General features: G+C 34.5%; 1 protein-coding gene and 1 long non-coding RNA gene across 2 annotated transcripts; both read left to right on the forward strand.

The window, feature by feature from the left end:
• The first annotated feature begins 1873 nt into the window (after positions 1–1873).
• LOC116132958 (RNA-binding protein 39) lies at positions 1874–9656 on the forward strand. Its single transcript, XM_031418625.1, has 13 exons — positions 1874–2682; positions 3554–3632; positions 3751–3807; positions 4181–4236; positions 5101–5326; positions 6253–6339; positions 6440–6517; positions 6694–6777; positions 7410–7474; positions 7553–7751; positions 7832–7920; positions 8526–8640; positions 9254–9656. The coding sequence occupies exons 1-13, from the start codon at positions 2030–2032 to the stop codon at positions 9287–9289; spliced, it is 1824 nt and encodes a 607-aa protein (XP_031274485.1). The 5' UTR covers positions 1874–2029; the 3' UTR covers positions 9290–9656.
• A 906-nt stretch (positions 9657–10562) lies between these two features.
• LOC116132973 lies at positions 10563–15599 on the forward strand. The gene is made up of 7 exons (XR_004128478.1): positions 10563–10900; positions 11031–11155; positions 11882–12282; positions 13987–14047; positions 14135–14193; positions 14613–14762; positions 15220–15599. It is a non-coding gene; the product is annotated as an uncharacterized LOC116132973 (long non-coding RNA).
• Positions 15600–16113: the final 514 nt, after the last annotated feature.

Consider the following 16113-nt stretch of genomic DNA (forward strand, 5'->3'; position numbering starts at 1 on the left):
AATTAGTGGGTTGGCTTTGGGTTGAGGTTGTTTTGAAGGATTGTTGGTGGATTGCTTTGGGTTGGGACTCTTAAACGAGGCGAGCTGAACTTGAGCTCAAAATATTTAACGAACTCGAGCTTCAAGCCTGGTTTTTAGAGGTCGTCGAACCTAAGGTCGAGCTCGAGCTCGTTAAATTTTCACTAGCCAAGCTTCGAACACCATAGTGTTCAGCTCGGCTCGTATACAACTCTATTGTAGACTAACAGTTGATTATGTAGTAAATGACAATAAAAATTTTGAGGTGTGCTAGCAAAATTTTTAGATATAATTTTTTTTTTATTGATTTTGTTGCTATAAGGAAGAAAAAACATGGGAATTTTTTTATTTTTTTATTTTAGACTTGTGAAAAAAAAAAAAAAAATGCTTGAAAACAAGACAAAAAAGTCTATAAAATTTTTATAAAAAATTAAAACTATTTGTCATGATTTATTGGATGGTCCGATATGTGGTTTGTTTTCAGAAGGTATATGGGACTCGAGTAATCGAGTCCTCTACCATCGTCAATCATTCCTAAACATCGCAGGGTTTGGTGGGAATTCCCCGGTTTCGAACTCGGATATGTAAAGTAAATGCGGTGTCTTTTGAATTATAAAAAAATGATTAGTAATTAATTTTTTATAAAATTTAAAATAATAATATATGTAATAAATTAGGAATTTATCTTGGTTTGTATACATCTTAACTACTTTTTTGAGGCTTTAGAATTATAGGTTAAGTAAGAGCTCCAATGATAGTGGTTGGAGAGACTTGAATGAACCTATTTTGCTCTTTTATCATCGGGTCATTCACTGGTAATTAATATAGAGGGTGTTTGTCTGAGTTTATAAGCTCTAAAATCAAGTTGACATGTTTGTTTATAACCTTTTTGAATTTATATGTTAAGCTTATAAGCCAACAAAAAAAAAAAAAAAAAAAAAAGTTGGAAAACTTACCTTTTTTTTTTTTGGCCGACCTTTTTTTTTTTTTTTAGCATTTTGCTTATAAGTTGCTTTGACAAAGTATATTATCATATTATCCCTATTTAATTTTAAAATTCTATCTTATAACATTATTTATTATTTGATAAAATAATGTAGTATCATTTTTAGTCATTTTAATAATAAAATATACTTATAAGTCACATTTTACCAAACACTTAACTACTTATCAATCACTTATAAGTACTTTAACTAAATACGTAATTGTTTTCAAATGTTTATAAGCTCAAATTACCTTATAAGTACTAGCTGTTTATAAGCTAATCTTCATAAGCTCGGACAATTAGGCTCTTAAATATATCTTGTAGTGTAATACTACGCTAATAAACACTTCTCACTAACATTCTCTCACAAGCGTTACGTGTCAATTCGTAATTGATTAGTTTGTAATGGGTCTTGCTAGCCAAAAAAATAAGTCCTGTTTGACCAAATATGAGCTAACTAATTGCGAGCTGCTATGTTACGTTTGTGGGAGAAAGTTAGTGAAAAGAGTTTCTCAACTTATTTTTATTCTTTTACAAACGTTACGTATCAGTTCGTAATTAATTAGTTTGTAATGAGTTTTATTAGTCTAACAATGAGTTTCGTTTGACCAAATGTGAGTTAAAGCAATTGTGAGCTACTATATTACATTCGTTTGTGAGAGAAATCGAGTGAAAAGAGTTCGTTTGTGAGAGGAAGTGAGTGAAAAGAGTTTATTTAGTGGAAGTATTTCATGCTATATCTTATATAAGTGTCCTCTGGCCCCACCACATCTCAAATTAATTTAAAGTCCACAACCTTTGAAAAGCTGACATCCAAGGCCCCTCCAGTTCGGATAAAAGTAAATTTTTTTTAGCGAAACCTGAGCAAAACAGAAAAAACGAGCCTAGGCTTTGTTTCGCTTCACTTCGCTTTCAAACCCCAACCAAAACCCTAAAATTAAAACAAACTCGAAGCTAGACCAGCTCTAGGGTTTGAACTTCGGAGAATTTCGGAATTGGCGATCGTTGATTTGTTAATTCGCCGAAATGGAGTTCGACGAGTACGAGTATTTGGAGAAAACAGTGGAGGAGCAACAGCCGCCGAAGGAGGACGACTCGTCGTCGGCGAAGAAGAAGGCCAAGCGAGAAGGAGCAGAGAAGAGTGAGCGGAGTTATCGGAAGAGAGAGGATAGTGAAGAGGAGGAGGAGGAGCGGGTGAAGAGTAGTAAGAGATCGCGACACGAGGATGAGGAGAACGGCGGGAGGAGAGAGAGGGAGAGAGAGAAAGAGAGGGATAGAGATAGAGAGCGGGATAAGGATCGGAGCAGGAGAGATCGGGAGAAGGAGAGGGACAGTGATAGAGATCGGGAGAGGAGTCGAGACAAGGAGAAGGAGAGGAGAGAGAAGGACAGGGACAGAGAGAAGGAGAGGGAGAGAAGAGAGAGGAGGGAGAGAGAGAAGGAGAAGGAGAAGGAGAAGGATAAGGAGAAGGAGATTGAGATGGATAAGGAGAGTGAGAAGGAGAAGGAGAGGGAGAGGGAGAGAGATAGAGAGAGGAGGAGTAGTAGTAGGTCGAGGAGAAGTAGTAGTCGGTCGAGGAGAGACAGTGAACGCGAACGTGAACGCGAACGCGAGAAGGAGAGGGAGAGAGAGAGGGAGATTAGGGAGAGGGAGCGTGATCTTGAAATGCGAGAGAGCAGGTAATTATAATACTGTATGAAGGAATTTCATAGTGCAATTTGATGTTTCAAGTAATGTTTTACATATCTGTGTTATAGTGTAGTTGGACTGAGCATAGTGTCATTTCTGGAGTTTAGACTATGCAATACTCAGATTATCGATAAAACTTGAATGGGTTGAGGGTTTACACCTTTTTAGTCAAGACTGTTGGAATATTGATGTCTGTGTTGGTTTATGGAGGTCAATATTGACCTTTTACTTAAAGACTTACTGTGAAAAGTGGGGCTAGTATAGAGAGGACTAACTGCTTCCATGAATTGTGGCTGTATGGGCAGCATTTTGAAGTGTCTTGTGTGTGGTGGTTATTTGGTGTGCAGTCTTGTGATGCTCTTAAAGAATTAAACTGAAGTTTTTTCCTAATAACGTTAGCTTCTAAGATTGTTAGCACCATGTTCTAATGTTATGCTTAGGAACTGAAACGTTTGGATGAAAAAAGATTAAAACTTTGTGGAAGGAAACCTTTACCTTTGTATTAGAATGGTTTTGACATTTGTTTGCTTAAGTGCTTATGTGATGAGGATTTTTAAAAAGGGTGAGGTTTTTGACGTGATGGTTTCAAATGATATATTCTATTTCAGAGTGTGATACTCAATGATATATTCTATTTCAGAGTGTGATACTCAATCTGCTGATATGATAAGAAGGGGTAAAAAATTGTGATCAATGTTACTTGCCTTGTAAGGGAATGTATTGCACTTGGATGGCACCGTGACTGATATTAGGAGTATATTTATTTTTTCATGTTGATTTGCTGTTTTAACATCAAGGAAAGTTTTAATTACATTAGTTGATTTGTTGTCATTTTTAATTTGAAAACCATTTGTCTTGCAGGAGATATAAAGAAAAGAAAGAAGTGGTGGAGCCTGAAGCTGATCCAGAGAGGGATCAAAGAACTGTTTTCGCTTATCAGGTGGAGGGCTATGACCTCATTAAAGGATTATCAAGCACCATTATTCTTTTGGTTAATTTTATCCCCTTATTTTCTTCTTTTGTTGCTGATTATCTTGTTATGTATATGGTGATAACAGATGCCTCTGAAGGCGACTGAAAGAGATGTTTATGAGTTCTTCTCAAAAGCGGGCAAGGTTAGTGGAATTTTTTCTAATCATACTTTGTAGACATATCTTAACATTTTTTTGTTGATTTCTATGTGCATGTATAAGAATAACTTCAAATTTGTTCCATGAGATTCTGCCTAGAGCAATATAATTACATGTTGTGGTGATTGCATTCCTACATGCTGCAGTTAGTATTTGCATCTCTTTCTTAAGTTACAAGTAGTATTATGACTAATGTGGGGTGAGTTAAGTTGTACACAAGCATTAGGTGATGTGTGTGTACTTAGTAGGTTTTCATTATCTAGTTTGGTAGTCTAGAATCTCTTTGGATATTATACCTTCTGTTGGAAGGTTTATCATGTCCTGTTTGATCTACATTATTAGTTTATGTGTTTTTCAGGTGAGGGATGTTCGACTGATCATGGATCGGAATTCAAGGCGGTCAAAAGGAGTTGGGTATGTGCCTTAATGTATAAAAATATACTCATCTGCATGTGTTCTTGTAAAGTAGATATGAGTATATTTTTTACTCTCTAGTATCAAGTTTAACTGTATTCTTAAATTCACTAGCAATGCGATAATGATGAGGGATGGTGGGAATACCTTGCACTCATGTTTAATCAATTCATGCTGCGTACTCAAGGTAGATGACATAAACCTGAATATTTATGTTCTTTCCCAGTTTTCTTCTACAATAGTTTTTGTAAAAGTCACCAATCTTTGAGTATGGGAACCTTATTCCACTTCTTCATTTTATAGTGCTCACTGTTGGATCAGAAGTCACACACTGACTCTCAATGTAGTTCAATGATAGCTGTTTTTCTTAATGACCGAAGTTGGCATGGCGTTTTTTCGTGTCCAGGGGATCAGACCTTGGCGGTCCTTGACCCCGCATTGGTTCTGGTATCTTACAGTTTTTAGGACTTCATTTAATATTAAGTGTCCTGTGAGTGATAGTTTAAACTTTAAGTTGGCACCTTCCTCATTATTGTTGTGTTTGGGATTCTGTACAGACACAAGCACTCGGATGTCAAAGTGAACAAGGAGACTACTGCTCTTCATTGCTTTTCTTTTACCTTGCTATTTCAAGTCCTCCTGTGTCTAATGTTTGAACAGTTTCATTTTTTGTAATTATCATGAGCTAACAATTTCTATTATATGGGGAATCAGATTGACCAAAGATACTCAGCTTGAGCTCTCTGCACTAGAGTTTTTGTTTCCCCTACATCTCTTTGCTCTATGCTTTGTAAGTTTTGGTTCTGATTTTTTATGTGTCATGCATTGTGTCAAACTAATAGTCTGGCATTGGTGGATCTGCAGGTATATTGAATTTTATGATGTGATGTCCGTGCCAATGGCAATAGCTTTGTCTGGCCAACTACTTCTTGGACAACCTGTAATGGTTAAGCCTTCTGAAGCTGAAAAGAATCTTGTTCAATCTAATGCTTCTGCTGGGGGCACCACCACTGGACCGTATGGAGCAATCGATAGAAAGCTTTATGTGGGAAATTTACACTTTAACATGACTGAGATGCAGCTTAGACAGGTAATACAATTAGTTACTTTTATTTGGTTTAATATAACTGTATGGATACATGGTGGTTCTTTTCTGTGTTCTTTTACTCTTGTTTAAACTGATACATAATCTGCCATTTTGTAGAGGTAAATATTACATGTATGAAGCATAGATTTAAAAATGTAAAACATGAGAAATATTATCTCATGATATAAAATATAATACCATCACATAGGCTCTAGACTGCACAAACAGATGTGGAATGCTTGGGGTTGAAAAGCCAATGATTCATCAAATTTTTTTGGTTTGCCTCCTTAGTTTGTATAGGACACAGAATTGCTCTGTCTGTTAGGATTGGCTTTAAGACCCTGAAACTTGGCCTGCGTCTAATATTTCTTTCAGCCAAATAAATGGTTTTAAATTTATTGAATTGGTGGCAACATTTAGGCACAAGCTTTTTCCACTAAGAGACCAGTTTTTCAAAACTGATTGTGTCATAGTAAAGTTTTTAAATTAGTTCATGGGTAATGTGATTTGATATAAGAGTAATCCTCTTAATTTATGAAAATGACCTTGTTTGCTATATAGATCTGAGCTCAAGACTGTTTTAGTTTGTAAGTTGGCACTATGTCATTTTAACCTCTGACGAAACAATAATAGAGATCAACATATAATTGCAAAATTTTTACTGCTTTATCATGGTCATGACGAGTGGCGACCTGGCTGGTTCTATTCTTTACGAATATGATTTGGAGGTTATCATAGTGATGGGTTTTAAACACTAGTACAATATAGTTCCATTGTTAGAGAATAAAATTTTCTTAAGTTTTTCATGTTCCAAATACTTTTGAGTCATTTGTTCAAGAGTAACCTTTTTCTGTATGTATTAATTTTTTTCTTAAAATAATTTAACTCTTGTTATAAACATTTTCATCTCTTTCTTGGTGATCTCTCAGCTTTTTGAACCGTTTGGCCCTGTTGAGCTTGTGCAACTTCCTCTTGACATTGAAACAGGGCAGTGCAAAGGTTTTGGGTTTGTTCAGGTTTGTTAAACCTAGTAATTGACTGTAAAAAATTCTTTTTGTTGAGTAGTTGCTGTGTCTTGATTATTTATTTGGTGTGCTTTTCTTTCTACTTTTACAGTTTGCTCAGCTTGAGCATGCAAAGGCAGCTCAAAGTGCTCTGAATGGAAAATTGGAGATTGCTGGTCGGACTATTAAGGTATGATTAGAATTTTGGAATCTGTAAATAAAAATATCATGAGTCTATGGCATGAACTGAAGATAAGTTTTTAACTTTGTTTCTGTTATCCTTTTCATTTGTGACTATTAGTGTTTACCTTAATCTTGAGACTCATGTCAACATCTCTGCAACTGATTTTATGTATGCATGTGTAGGTCTCATCTGTTACAGATCATGTTGGAGCCCAGGATACTGCAGCAAAATCTGCGGACTTTGATGATGATGATGGTGGTGGGCTGGTTAGTTATATATTGAATTTAGAGTTATTTTAATGCATTCAGATGATACTTTGTTCATTTTAAGTACTACTTGTCTTGATACTTTGTTCATTGAACATGGTGCTGGTTCTTAAATATTATGTGAAACTGAGTGACATACCTCTTTGCAACACCCAAGTCCACACAGGGTGTGTTTCTAGTAAAATCATACAGATGCCACGATAAAAAAAAAACTGTTAAAAGTTTTATGTACTGCTAATATTTATGGTAAGAGCTTCAATGTATAGTGTTGAAGTTTTGTATGTTAGGTTTCATGAAAAACTTGTTATGATATGTCTTATTGTCAGTTTCACTGCAAAGAGGATTAGATCTAGATGTTAGGTCTTGTAATTTTAGAAGTTCTATTGAAAAATTTGCATCACTGTTGAAGGTTTCGTCCTATGGTGTTTAGCTTACTGATGATGAAGAGATTATCTTGTTAAGCTTTCCCATTATATTCTGAGCTTTCCTTGCTCAGTTGCTATGCATGTTGTTCAACATTTTTTCAAGGAAACTGGGAATCTTGTGATGCAAAACTGCATCCTGTCTTGTGGTTGGTGCTTGAATTTTCACAGGTTTTGTTTCTGAGTGATGTATAATATCTTTCCATTCAGGCTTTAAATGCTCAGTCAAGAGCATTGCTTATGCAGAAGCTGGATCGCACTGGCATAGCCACAAGGTTTGTTTATGTTAGCTTTATGTTTAATTTTAGTAATTCACATGTGTTTCATAAGTTTAATTTAAGCTATTTGTGCAGTATCGCAGGCTCACTCGGAGTGCCAATGGTAAATGGGTCTGCTGCAAATCAACAATCCGTGAGCTTGCCTGTCATTGGGCAATCTGCAGTTCCTATTCCTGCTGTTACAGCTCCAGTTATTCCTGCTCCAGTCTCTGAATTTATTGGATATCCAAGCGAGTGTTTACTGTTGAAGAATATGTTTGATCCTGTTACAGAGGTCTGTGATTTTCTTGTTTTGCTTAGTGCATACTATTATGAAGTACATATTTTAATGTTATGTTCAATTGTATGATGCAGACGGACCCAGATTTTGATTTGGAAATACAAGGAGATGTGGAAGAAGAATGTTCCAAATATGGCCGGGTGATACATATACATGTGGACAAGTAAGTCCTAAACTAAATTTTTATACACTCTATTACTGATCTTTCATTTATGTTTTGTTCATATACTATATGTTTTCATAACTCAAAGTTAGGCTGAGTGGTAATAACCCTTGGCTTCAACTGAGAGCCTTGAGGCGACCTTCTTAAGGTATTATATACCACGGGTTTCCTGTTTGCTGACATTGTAGGGTCTGGAAGTAGTCTTTTGTGGAATTCAGTGATTACATTGGAAAGGTTGAGGGATTCTTGTGTATAAAACAACAAGAACAAATATATGTTATGTACTATAGTTGTTAAATGAAAGCCTTTATTTTTTTGGGATAGGAAATGCACCCAAAAACTTATTAATAGGAAGAGTCAAAGAGAAGAACAGAAGTGAAGTATTTGTTGACTAAGTTGTCTGATCACTCTCTTAGGAGGGAGGCTAAAACTTTACAAGAAAGTGACCAAAAAACTTCTTAATTATATTTGTCATTAAAGCCGCCTTGTAGTTGCAAATTATTTGTCTTCATTCAGTTTTATAAGAACACACTGACAACCTAATGGTAGGTTTTGAACTATATATGCTCTATATTTAGATCTCGATTGGTCAATTTGCCTTGCAGGAACAGCGCTGGTTTTGTATATCTACGGTTTGAATCTGTGGAAGCAGCGGCAGCTGCTCAACGAGCGATGCATATGAGATGGTTTGCACGCAGATTGATTTCAGCCATATTCATGGTAATGACTTTTCCATGGGAGATTCTTGCTGTTTTAATCCCCCACTGATGCCAAGATATATCTTTAAATTCTTCTAATGAGTTAGATTTTTGCATGATGAATGATATAAAGGATCATGCAATTTTTCTTGGATCTTAACCCAGAAATTTGATGCCCTTATGGCTGGCCCAAGCTTCCGAAGTCTTCTGAGTGGGCCCTTAAAAATATTTCTCCTGAGACTTGTGTATTGGAATTTTACGTTTTCAGGCTGGTCAAGTATGTTTGACAACAAAAGCGCCTGGTTGGAATTAAAATATTTATTGTTCTCTGTGAGACTGAGATTTGATTCATCTCTTGCAGAGAATGCATGTGCCGTTCATGTGGAAATCATCTTGCTCAATTTGGCCTAGCTTTAAGAACCCTTTAAAAGAATTTGGTGGTTAATTCATTTTAATTATAAGATACGGGGAAAGTTATTTCTTATAATTGGCAATTTCTAGTAGGATGTGACCTGGGAAATGAAAATTTCAATTATGTAGTGTTTATTTTTCAGCTGTGTCGTACTTATCCTGTTGTTTCTAATTTGCATCAGTTCTGTCACTCTTTTCTCACATAACATTTCATTCTCGTGCAGAAACCACAGGATTATGAAGACAAGTTCAAAGGCTGAAACCGAACAGGTGCTTATTAGTCGATCACTTGGATAATTTTTGGTGCGGATAGTTTTCATGTGCAATGTCGGCTTATGTTATTAATTTTAGGTAAGAAATTAGTACCTTTTAATTCATACACAACGCATTTTATCTGCAATAACAGTAATTTTCTCCACCGTTACGTGGGCTGTTTGTAATCTCTGCTTTTTCTCTGTAATTCTCGACTTCTAAATTTCATGTGGGAGTTTTTCAGGCAAAAGATTAGTCATTGTATGTGTTGTTGGTCTCTTGTTGCATACATTACTGATTCCTCTGCTCAAGCAAATGTATTTATGGATTTTTGGGTTTGTGTTTTGGTGGCCAGAACCAAATTAAACCCTCAAATGGATATGGGTGAAAGAGTACAGTGTTCAATTATTTAACTATTTTAAAATTAATTACAATTGAAAAGTCATAATTTCACCCCTTGCTTAATCGAATAAATACATTTAAATATTTAATAAAATCATCAGGCAATTTACCTCCTATCACACTTTCCTTTATTTATGCAGATGTTACAATTTACAAATTATAAAAGGGTGTCTTAAAATTGAGTTAAAGATTTTAATTTTCTTGAGGTTTAATTTAATAATAATAAGCCCTTGGTGTTAAAATAAATAGGAGGGTAGCGGTCAATTGATGAAAGGGGATTTTTGATATGCCGAATCTGAGGGGATTGATGTCTTTCAACTACTAAAATTTTGATATAAGTAACACAATTTTGCTTAAGATTGTTATAATTAATTAAAAAATAACTAAATATGCTTTATATTATCATTTCCATCTCACCATAACTCCAAATATCTACCTGATGATTTATCAAAATGAGGAGAATATGTATTAATAGTATTATCCTTATCAATTCCATCCCAGGGTTTTAATTTCCCTAAAAGATAAGATGAAATAACGATTTGTCCTTAAGGTTTGGCCTAAATAACTTGGGTTAGTAGAATGTTTTAGTAATATTTAAATCCCTATTAGTAACACAAATTTTTACCCACACAGCGGTTAGTAGAAAGGAGTTTTGTCATCTGATACTGATACTGATTGTCTGATAGGGACTAAAGTGTTTCTAATAAATGATACCGGATCCAAGGGTTTTATTAGGCCTAACATAAGGGATAAAAATTGTAATTATTTCAGTAAGTAACCACCAACCCAATCATATACTAAAACGCAGTGTTTTGGTTCATCGCTCCATAAAGCTTTTACCAAACCGGGCATTCAGTTTCAAACAAAACAAAACGCCGAGCCCATAGTTGAAAGATAAAGCGGTCTAATCGGCACAAAGACCGGGACCAGAAAGCCCTAATCTCTCTGAAAGCGGTTTAATTTAATCTTAATCCTCTCTTAATCTAACAATTAATTATCTTACTTAATTCTATCCAACTGTCTGTCTATATTAAAACCCATTGAACCTCCAACACAAGAGGCTTTTGGGGCTTAATTTCACAATCAAAAGACTAGGCCATCTCCAGATTTTACACGCTAAAGAGCTTCAACTTCAACTTTTAACTCCTTTCAGTCTCTGGCACTGCTTGCTTTGCTTATAATTTTAATTTAATTTTGTTAAAAGCCTCTTAAGAACGGTAAAACCTTCAGAACCCTAATTTTGTCTATGGTTTTTGGTTGGATTTTTTTTTTAGTAAAGATGATGCTTTTCCTGTGGGTTTTGCGTTTTTTGAAGTGGGTTTGTGTTTGTTTTTTGGGTTGGAATAGATATGGATAGGTACCAGAGAGTGGAGAAGCCGAAAACTGAGACACCTATAAATGAAAATGAGATTCGAATAACCACTCAAGGAAGGATGAGAAATTATATTACTTATGCGACCACTCTCCTTCAGGTATTGTTCGTTTATTTTCATGATGCGTTTAATGTCTTTTTGGTTCATAAGTTCTGTTAGGCAAATGATCAAACAGTTTATTTGCATTAAGTTTTGTAAATTTTGTTATGTTGAATTTTTTTCGCTAGCTTTGTGTGTCTGTTTAAACTTAAAAAAAACCTGCATCTTTTGAAGCTAGTATGGGATTGACTGGTAGTTCTGCAATACATGAAGGTTTTAATAAAGGAAAATATTGACTTTATCTATTAACTATTCATTCTTGCCTATTCATAAAGAAAAGAATAGTGAATAAAATTTCATCCTATTGATAGTACAGAGAATGGATCTGTTGGCCTGATAGAGATGGTTTTGCCTTGGTTAGATAACTGTTATAGTATATGGAGCACGGAATACATGAATAGATCCCGAAGTATTTGAACCATGATTCGTACTTAATATTCGAACTCATGGCCGGATTCAAAAATTAGAAAAAGTTAGAAATTGAAAGAAGAAAAATCTTTCAATTCCCATTTCTGGTTTGATTTTGCTCAAAGGGCAACGTTTCTTACTTCATAGAAGGAAACCTTAGAAACTTCATGAGTTAATTGGTAGTTTGCCTTGAAAGTTACCAAAAGAAGGAACTAGTTAAATTAATATTTAGATTCAGTGTGACTTAACACTTGAATCAGTTTTTTGGTGTTGAAAGTGTGTTTTCTTTATTGAGTTATAATGTATTGTGCTTTGTAGGAAAAGGATCCAGTGAAATTATTCTTAAAGCAATGGGCAGAGCTATCAGAAAACTGTTATGATTGCCGAACTAATAAAGGATATCTTGTGATTTTGCCCCATGTCTTGCTTATTTATTAATCTTTTGATTTTTTGTTATTTTTCTTCAGAGGAATTGTTGGTCTCCATCAAAACACTTCAATTGGATCCACGGATAAACGACATGTGGGACCATTAGAAGAAGGACTTCTTCCGTATGAAACATACTTTTCTAATCTAGTTTATCGAATGCCTTATTTTTAGTTTCTGGAATAGGAGATGATTGATTGTTTTTTTTGTTATGTTTCAGTCAGAACTACTCGCCATGTTTCAATGATCACTATCACATTGTCAAAGAAGGAGCTCAATACATCATCAACAGGGTAATGAAGGTCGCTCTTGGTATTCAATTTGGATGCCTGTTTTAAAAACAGGGGATACAAAGAATCTTCAAATTCCTGTTTGGTTAAGGTGTTTCTAGAAATGAGTTGGTGTACACCCTTTAGGGACCCAAAATTTGAGAAAAACAATTTTTTTGCTGCCTTTTTTGATACTATATTTGGAAATTCATGCAGAAAAATGTTTTCAAGACCAAGGATGAAGACATTTTTCAAGTTTTCTAAATTTGAACATATTTTTTCAAATTTATTTCTTCTTATTTTCTTGTTGAAAATAGGGGAATACAATTAAATTTTTAATTGTATCCTTAAAATTTGTTTTTGAATTTAAGGGTTTGTTTATACTTTTAGATGTGTGAATTTTCTTTTTTTGGTCCAATTATCAATTGTAAATGTGTCTAGTAAAATCATACTATATTCTGTATTTGTATGCAATTAATACATATTGCATAGATATAATAAAATATAATATTATGTAGTGTTTGAATGATGTCTTTTTGTATATTTTACGGTTGAGTCATTTCATTTTGATTTCTCTCTGTTTCCAATACCTTGTGTGATATTTTTCAATATTGTACTTGAATCTGACCCTCATTTTTTTTCGTAATTACTACATGTTGCTTACTATTAGAGTTACTATTTGCCATCAATCTTATTTTCTTATTTTTTCAGAAAGAAGAAAGATTTAAAGTAACTGAGAGTAGTTTGCTGCCAATATAGCTGTATCCATTACCATTATTTTGAATTTTGGCCCTATTAGATGGTATACAATGCAAAAAATTATTATTTTTTAGGTATACCCTATAACTTCTTGTACACATTTGTCTGTTGATGAATATGTTATTATTCATTGTGTAAGTGCAAGTTTGGTTTGTGGTAATAGTTACAGAAAGGAGAAAGTCTTATTCTGGTTTGACTGATAGATTTGATGTTTCTTTAGTAATACTTATGGTCATATTCGGTATGAATTGCCAATACCCAAGTTTTGTTACATGGACAGAGGCTTGACTTTGAATTCAAATCCATTTGATCATCATATCTTATGTGAATTTCTATCCACATTCAAATTTAAAAACGTGGATTTGATTCAGGACAATTAGTGACAACTTGTGAAGGTTTTGTTTCTTCTTTAGTGAACGTATGTCATATTATCTATTTTTTAAATGTACATTTTGAACTGTTAATTGGGCTATGGCGCTATGCGCTTAGATGCTTCTATTTGTTTTATTTTCTACATTATGCTTTTTTTTTTTTTTTTTTTGATATGTATGTGGAGTTATGTTGTGACTCTGAAGATACCAAGTTTTGGTTAAAATGAGTATGCTGCTTTGTTTTCCTTCTAAGGACAAAAAGGCTAATTAAATACATTTTTTTAATACATTAATAAATGTGAATGTGGAACTGTACATCCTTTGTGATGACTAAATGGTCCATTGAGTTAGTGAGTGAAATATGAGTCTGAAAGTATCTTCTGCCTTCTGCTGGAACTGAAATAATTTCAATATATTTGTATTAGGATGAATGCTTACTTTCTGTTCCCTATTTTTTGACAGTATATGGAATACTTTGTACATTTCTTTTGTAAAAAACTAATTATGGGGTCAAAACCCCATAATGCTTATTGCTGCTATTAAGCCTTGATGTAATTACTAGCAGTATATTGAAATTCCTTTATTTTTGTGACTGCAGATACCAGCCTCCTCTTCCTGCTGATCAAGTGAAACCGTGGAATAATTTGAAGATGAAGGAGGTGACAAACTTCTTTTGTCTACAAGTCTTAAGTCTTTAATTCTGGTAGAGTTTTTGATTTTATATGCTCTTTGTCTTATGATCTCAGAGGGTTCACCAAGGGCACGAGGTAAGGGCGTGGTGGTCGAGGAAGGGGTAGGGGTAGAGGTATGACTCTCTACTTTTTGACAGTTACTTAAATTACATCATGTTATATGCTTTCAAATGATGTGTATTTACTTTCATTGCAAATTGTATTTGCAAGTTCTTTTGTAAACAGAAGCTGGAATCAGTGTCACAAAAGCAAAACAGGGTTAAATTGAATATTTTGAGCTTATTATGTATTTGATTTCAGAAAACCGGTTGCATTCACATTCAATTCAAGAATTTGAGTATTGTCACTCATTTAATCAGATATGAAAAAGTAAAAAGGGTTTTAAATCCCATCAACTTTTGCCTTTATGAAAGCTCTGCTGATTATATGAGGGCATTTTACTTCTATTATGTACATATTTGACAGCTACATATAATAGCTGAAATGATCATGATCTGCTCATTTAATGTGTAAGTAAATTAAAATGGTGCAGGAGATTATAATGGGTGGTTGGGATGGTGGACGTGGTAGAGGTCGGGACGTGCAAGAGGCCTTCTTCTCGGGGTAGAGGAGGGTTATGGTGGTCAGTCCAGTGGGTATTATGATTATGGTGAATATGATGGACCACCTCCACAGGGTCGTGGTAAGTTTCTTGAGCATTGCACAAATTGCTTTTTGTTACTATCAGATGTTCATCCAGTATGAGCTTAGAGGGGTTATATGTATCAAGTAATGCATATATTTATTTAAACAAGCTCCTTTGATTTTTAAACATTTTTGTAAAGAATGAGAATCCTTATTAAGCAATAGGTTTCATTAATCTCTTCTTGTGTTTGCACTAAAATCAGTATTTAGTGCTTGTATGTAGCAATACCTACTTGGTCAGGTCATATCTTATTCCCAAAAGCGTTATTGTTCAGTATTGTTTATTAGGCCTTTAAACGTTGCTTTGCTCGATTTTTTTTTTTAAGCATTGGACTGTTTTCTTCGGTCTTGGTGGCCAAGAGCATTATCCTCCCTTGTTTTGAGTTTTGGTTATTCACTTGCATAGTTGTTGATGCTGATTCTATCATAATAAATGTTTACTTGGGGTTTTGCAGGGCGTGGTCGTGGAAGGGGATCGGGACGTGGGCGTGGTCGTAATCCCAGATCAGCAACAGTTGCGTAAGCAGGGAAAAGTTGGTGAAGTATAAAGGTGTGGGGTTGAAAAATGATAAGTGGATGCCTGCTCTGCTTGTGTTTACATGAAGTTAGGTGATATTTATGGGCATTGTCTTTCATTTCAAATTGTGAAGTTTGGCAGCGACGGTGCTTGCAGTTCTTTTTTTAAGCAGATTGTTGTGGCGTAGGAACATTTTCTTAGTTATTCAATTTTGAAAAGTTTTTTATATAGCAAGTTAGAAGATTGTACAATTTTTTTCCGCTTTGTTCATAAAAATAATAGAGCAGTACATTCTTTCATTCTTAATATAAATACATGTCCCATGCCAACTTTTTTTTTTTTTTTATCAGTATTATTTTGGTGTTTACTTGTTGATTCTAAACTTATCTTTCTAATTATGAGCATTTTTCTGCCCCGTCTCTTGAATCCTGAAAGCTTAGCTTGGAATTCTAACAGGATTGTAAATTTCTCAACTGAATCTGGTTTTCATGGCATTTCTCATCGTTAGACTTGAATGGCTGGCCTTAATTATTGACAATCTCTATGGTGAAGTTGCATATTTTTAATGGTTTGTACTTTGTATAAAGGGTCCGTATGGTACTGTTTCTTTGGATAGTGTTCGGAATTAGAGTGTATAGAAATACGAATACTCTGATGGTCAATTGAGAGATTGAATTGTATAACTGTGAAACATTAGTTATTGGTTATACAAGTACACAACAAAAAGAAAAAAAATTATCCAATATAAGAAGTTAGAAGAAGACTTGAAAAACAAAAGGGTGTCAATGAAACACTCTGCAGGAATATAAAGAGAAGAATGTGACGTACCAAA

The sequence above is a fragment of the Pistacia vera genome, unplaced genomic scaffold (assembly GCF_008641045.1).
Source record: "Pistacia vera cultivar Batoury unplaced genomic scaffold, PisVer_v2 Contig264, whole genome shotgun sequence".
Classification (NCBI taxonomy): domain Eukaryota; kingdom Viridiplantae; phylum Streptophyta; class Magnoliopsida; order Sapindales; family Anacardiaceae; genus Pistacia; species Pistacia vera.

Bases quoted from the DNA above. Each gene is read 5' to 3' on its own strand.
- LOC116132958 (XM_031418625.1), top strand. From the start codon at position 2,030: ATGGAGTTCGACGAGTACGAGTATTTGGAGAAAACAGTGGAGGAGCAA. The intron at 2,683-3,553 runs GTAATTATAATA...TTTGTCTTGCAG, and splicing joins CTTGAAATGCGAGAGAGCAG to GAGATATAAAGAAAAGAAAG. The intron at 3,808-4,180 runs GTTAGTGGAATT...TGTGTTTTTCAG, and splicing joins TCTTCTCAAAAGCGGGCAAG to GTGAGGGATGTTCGACTGAT.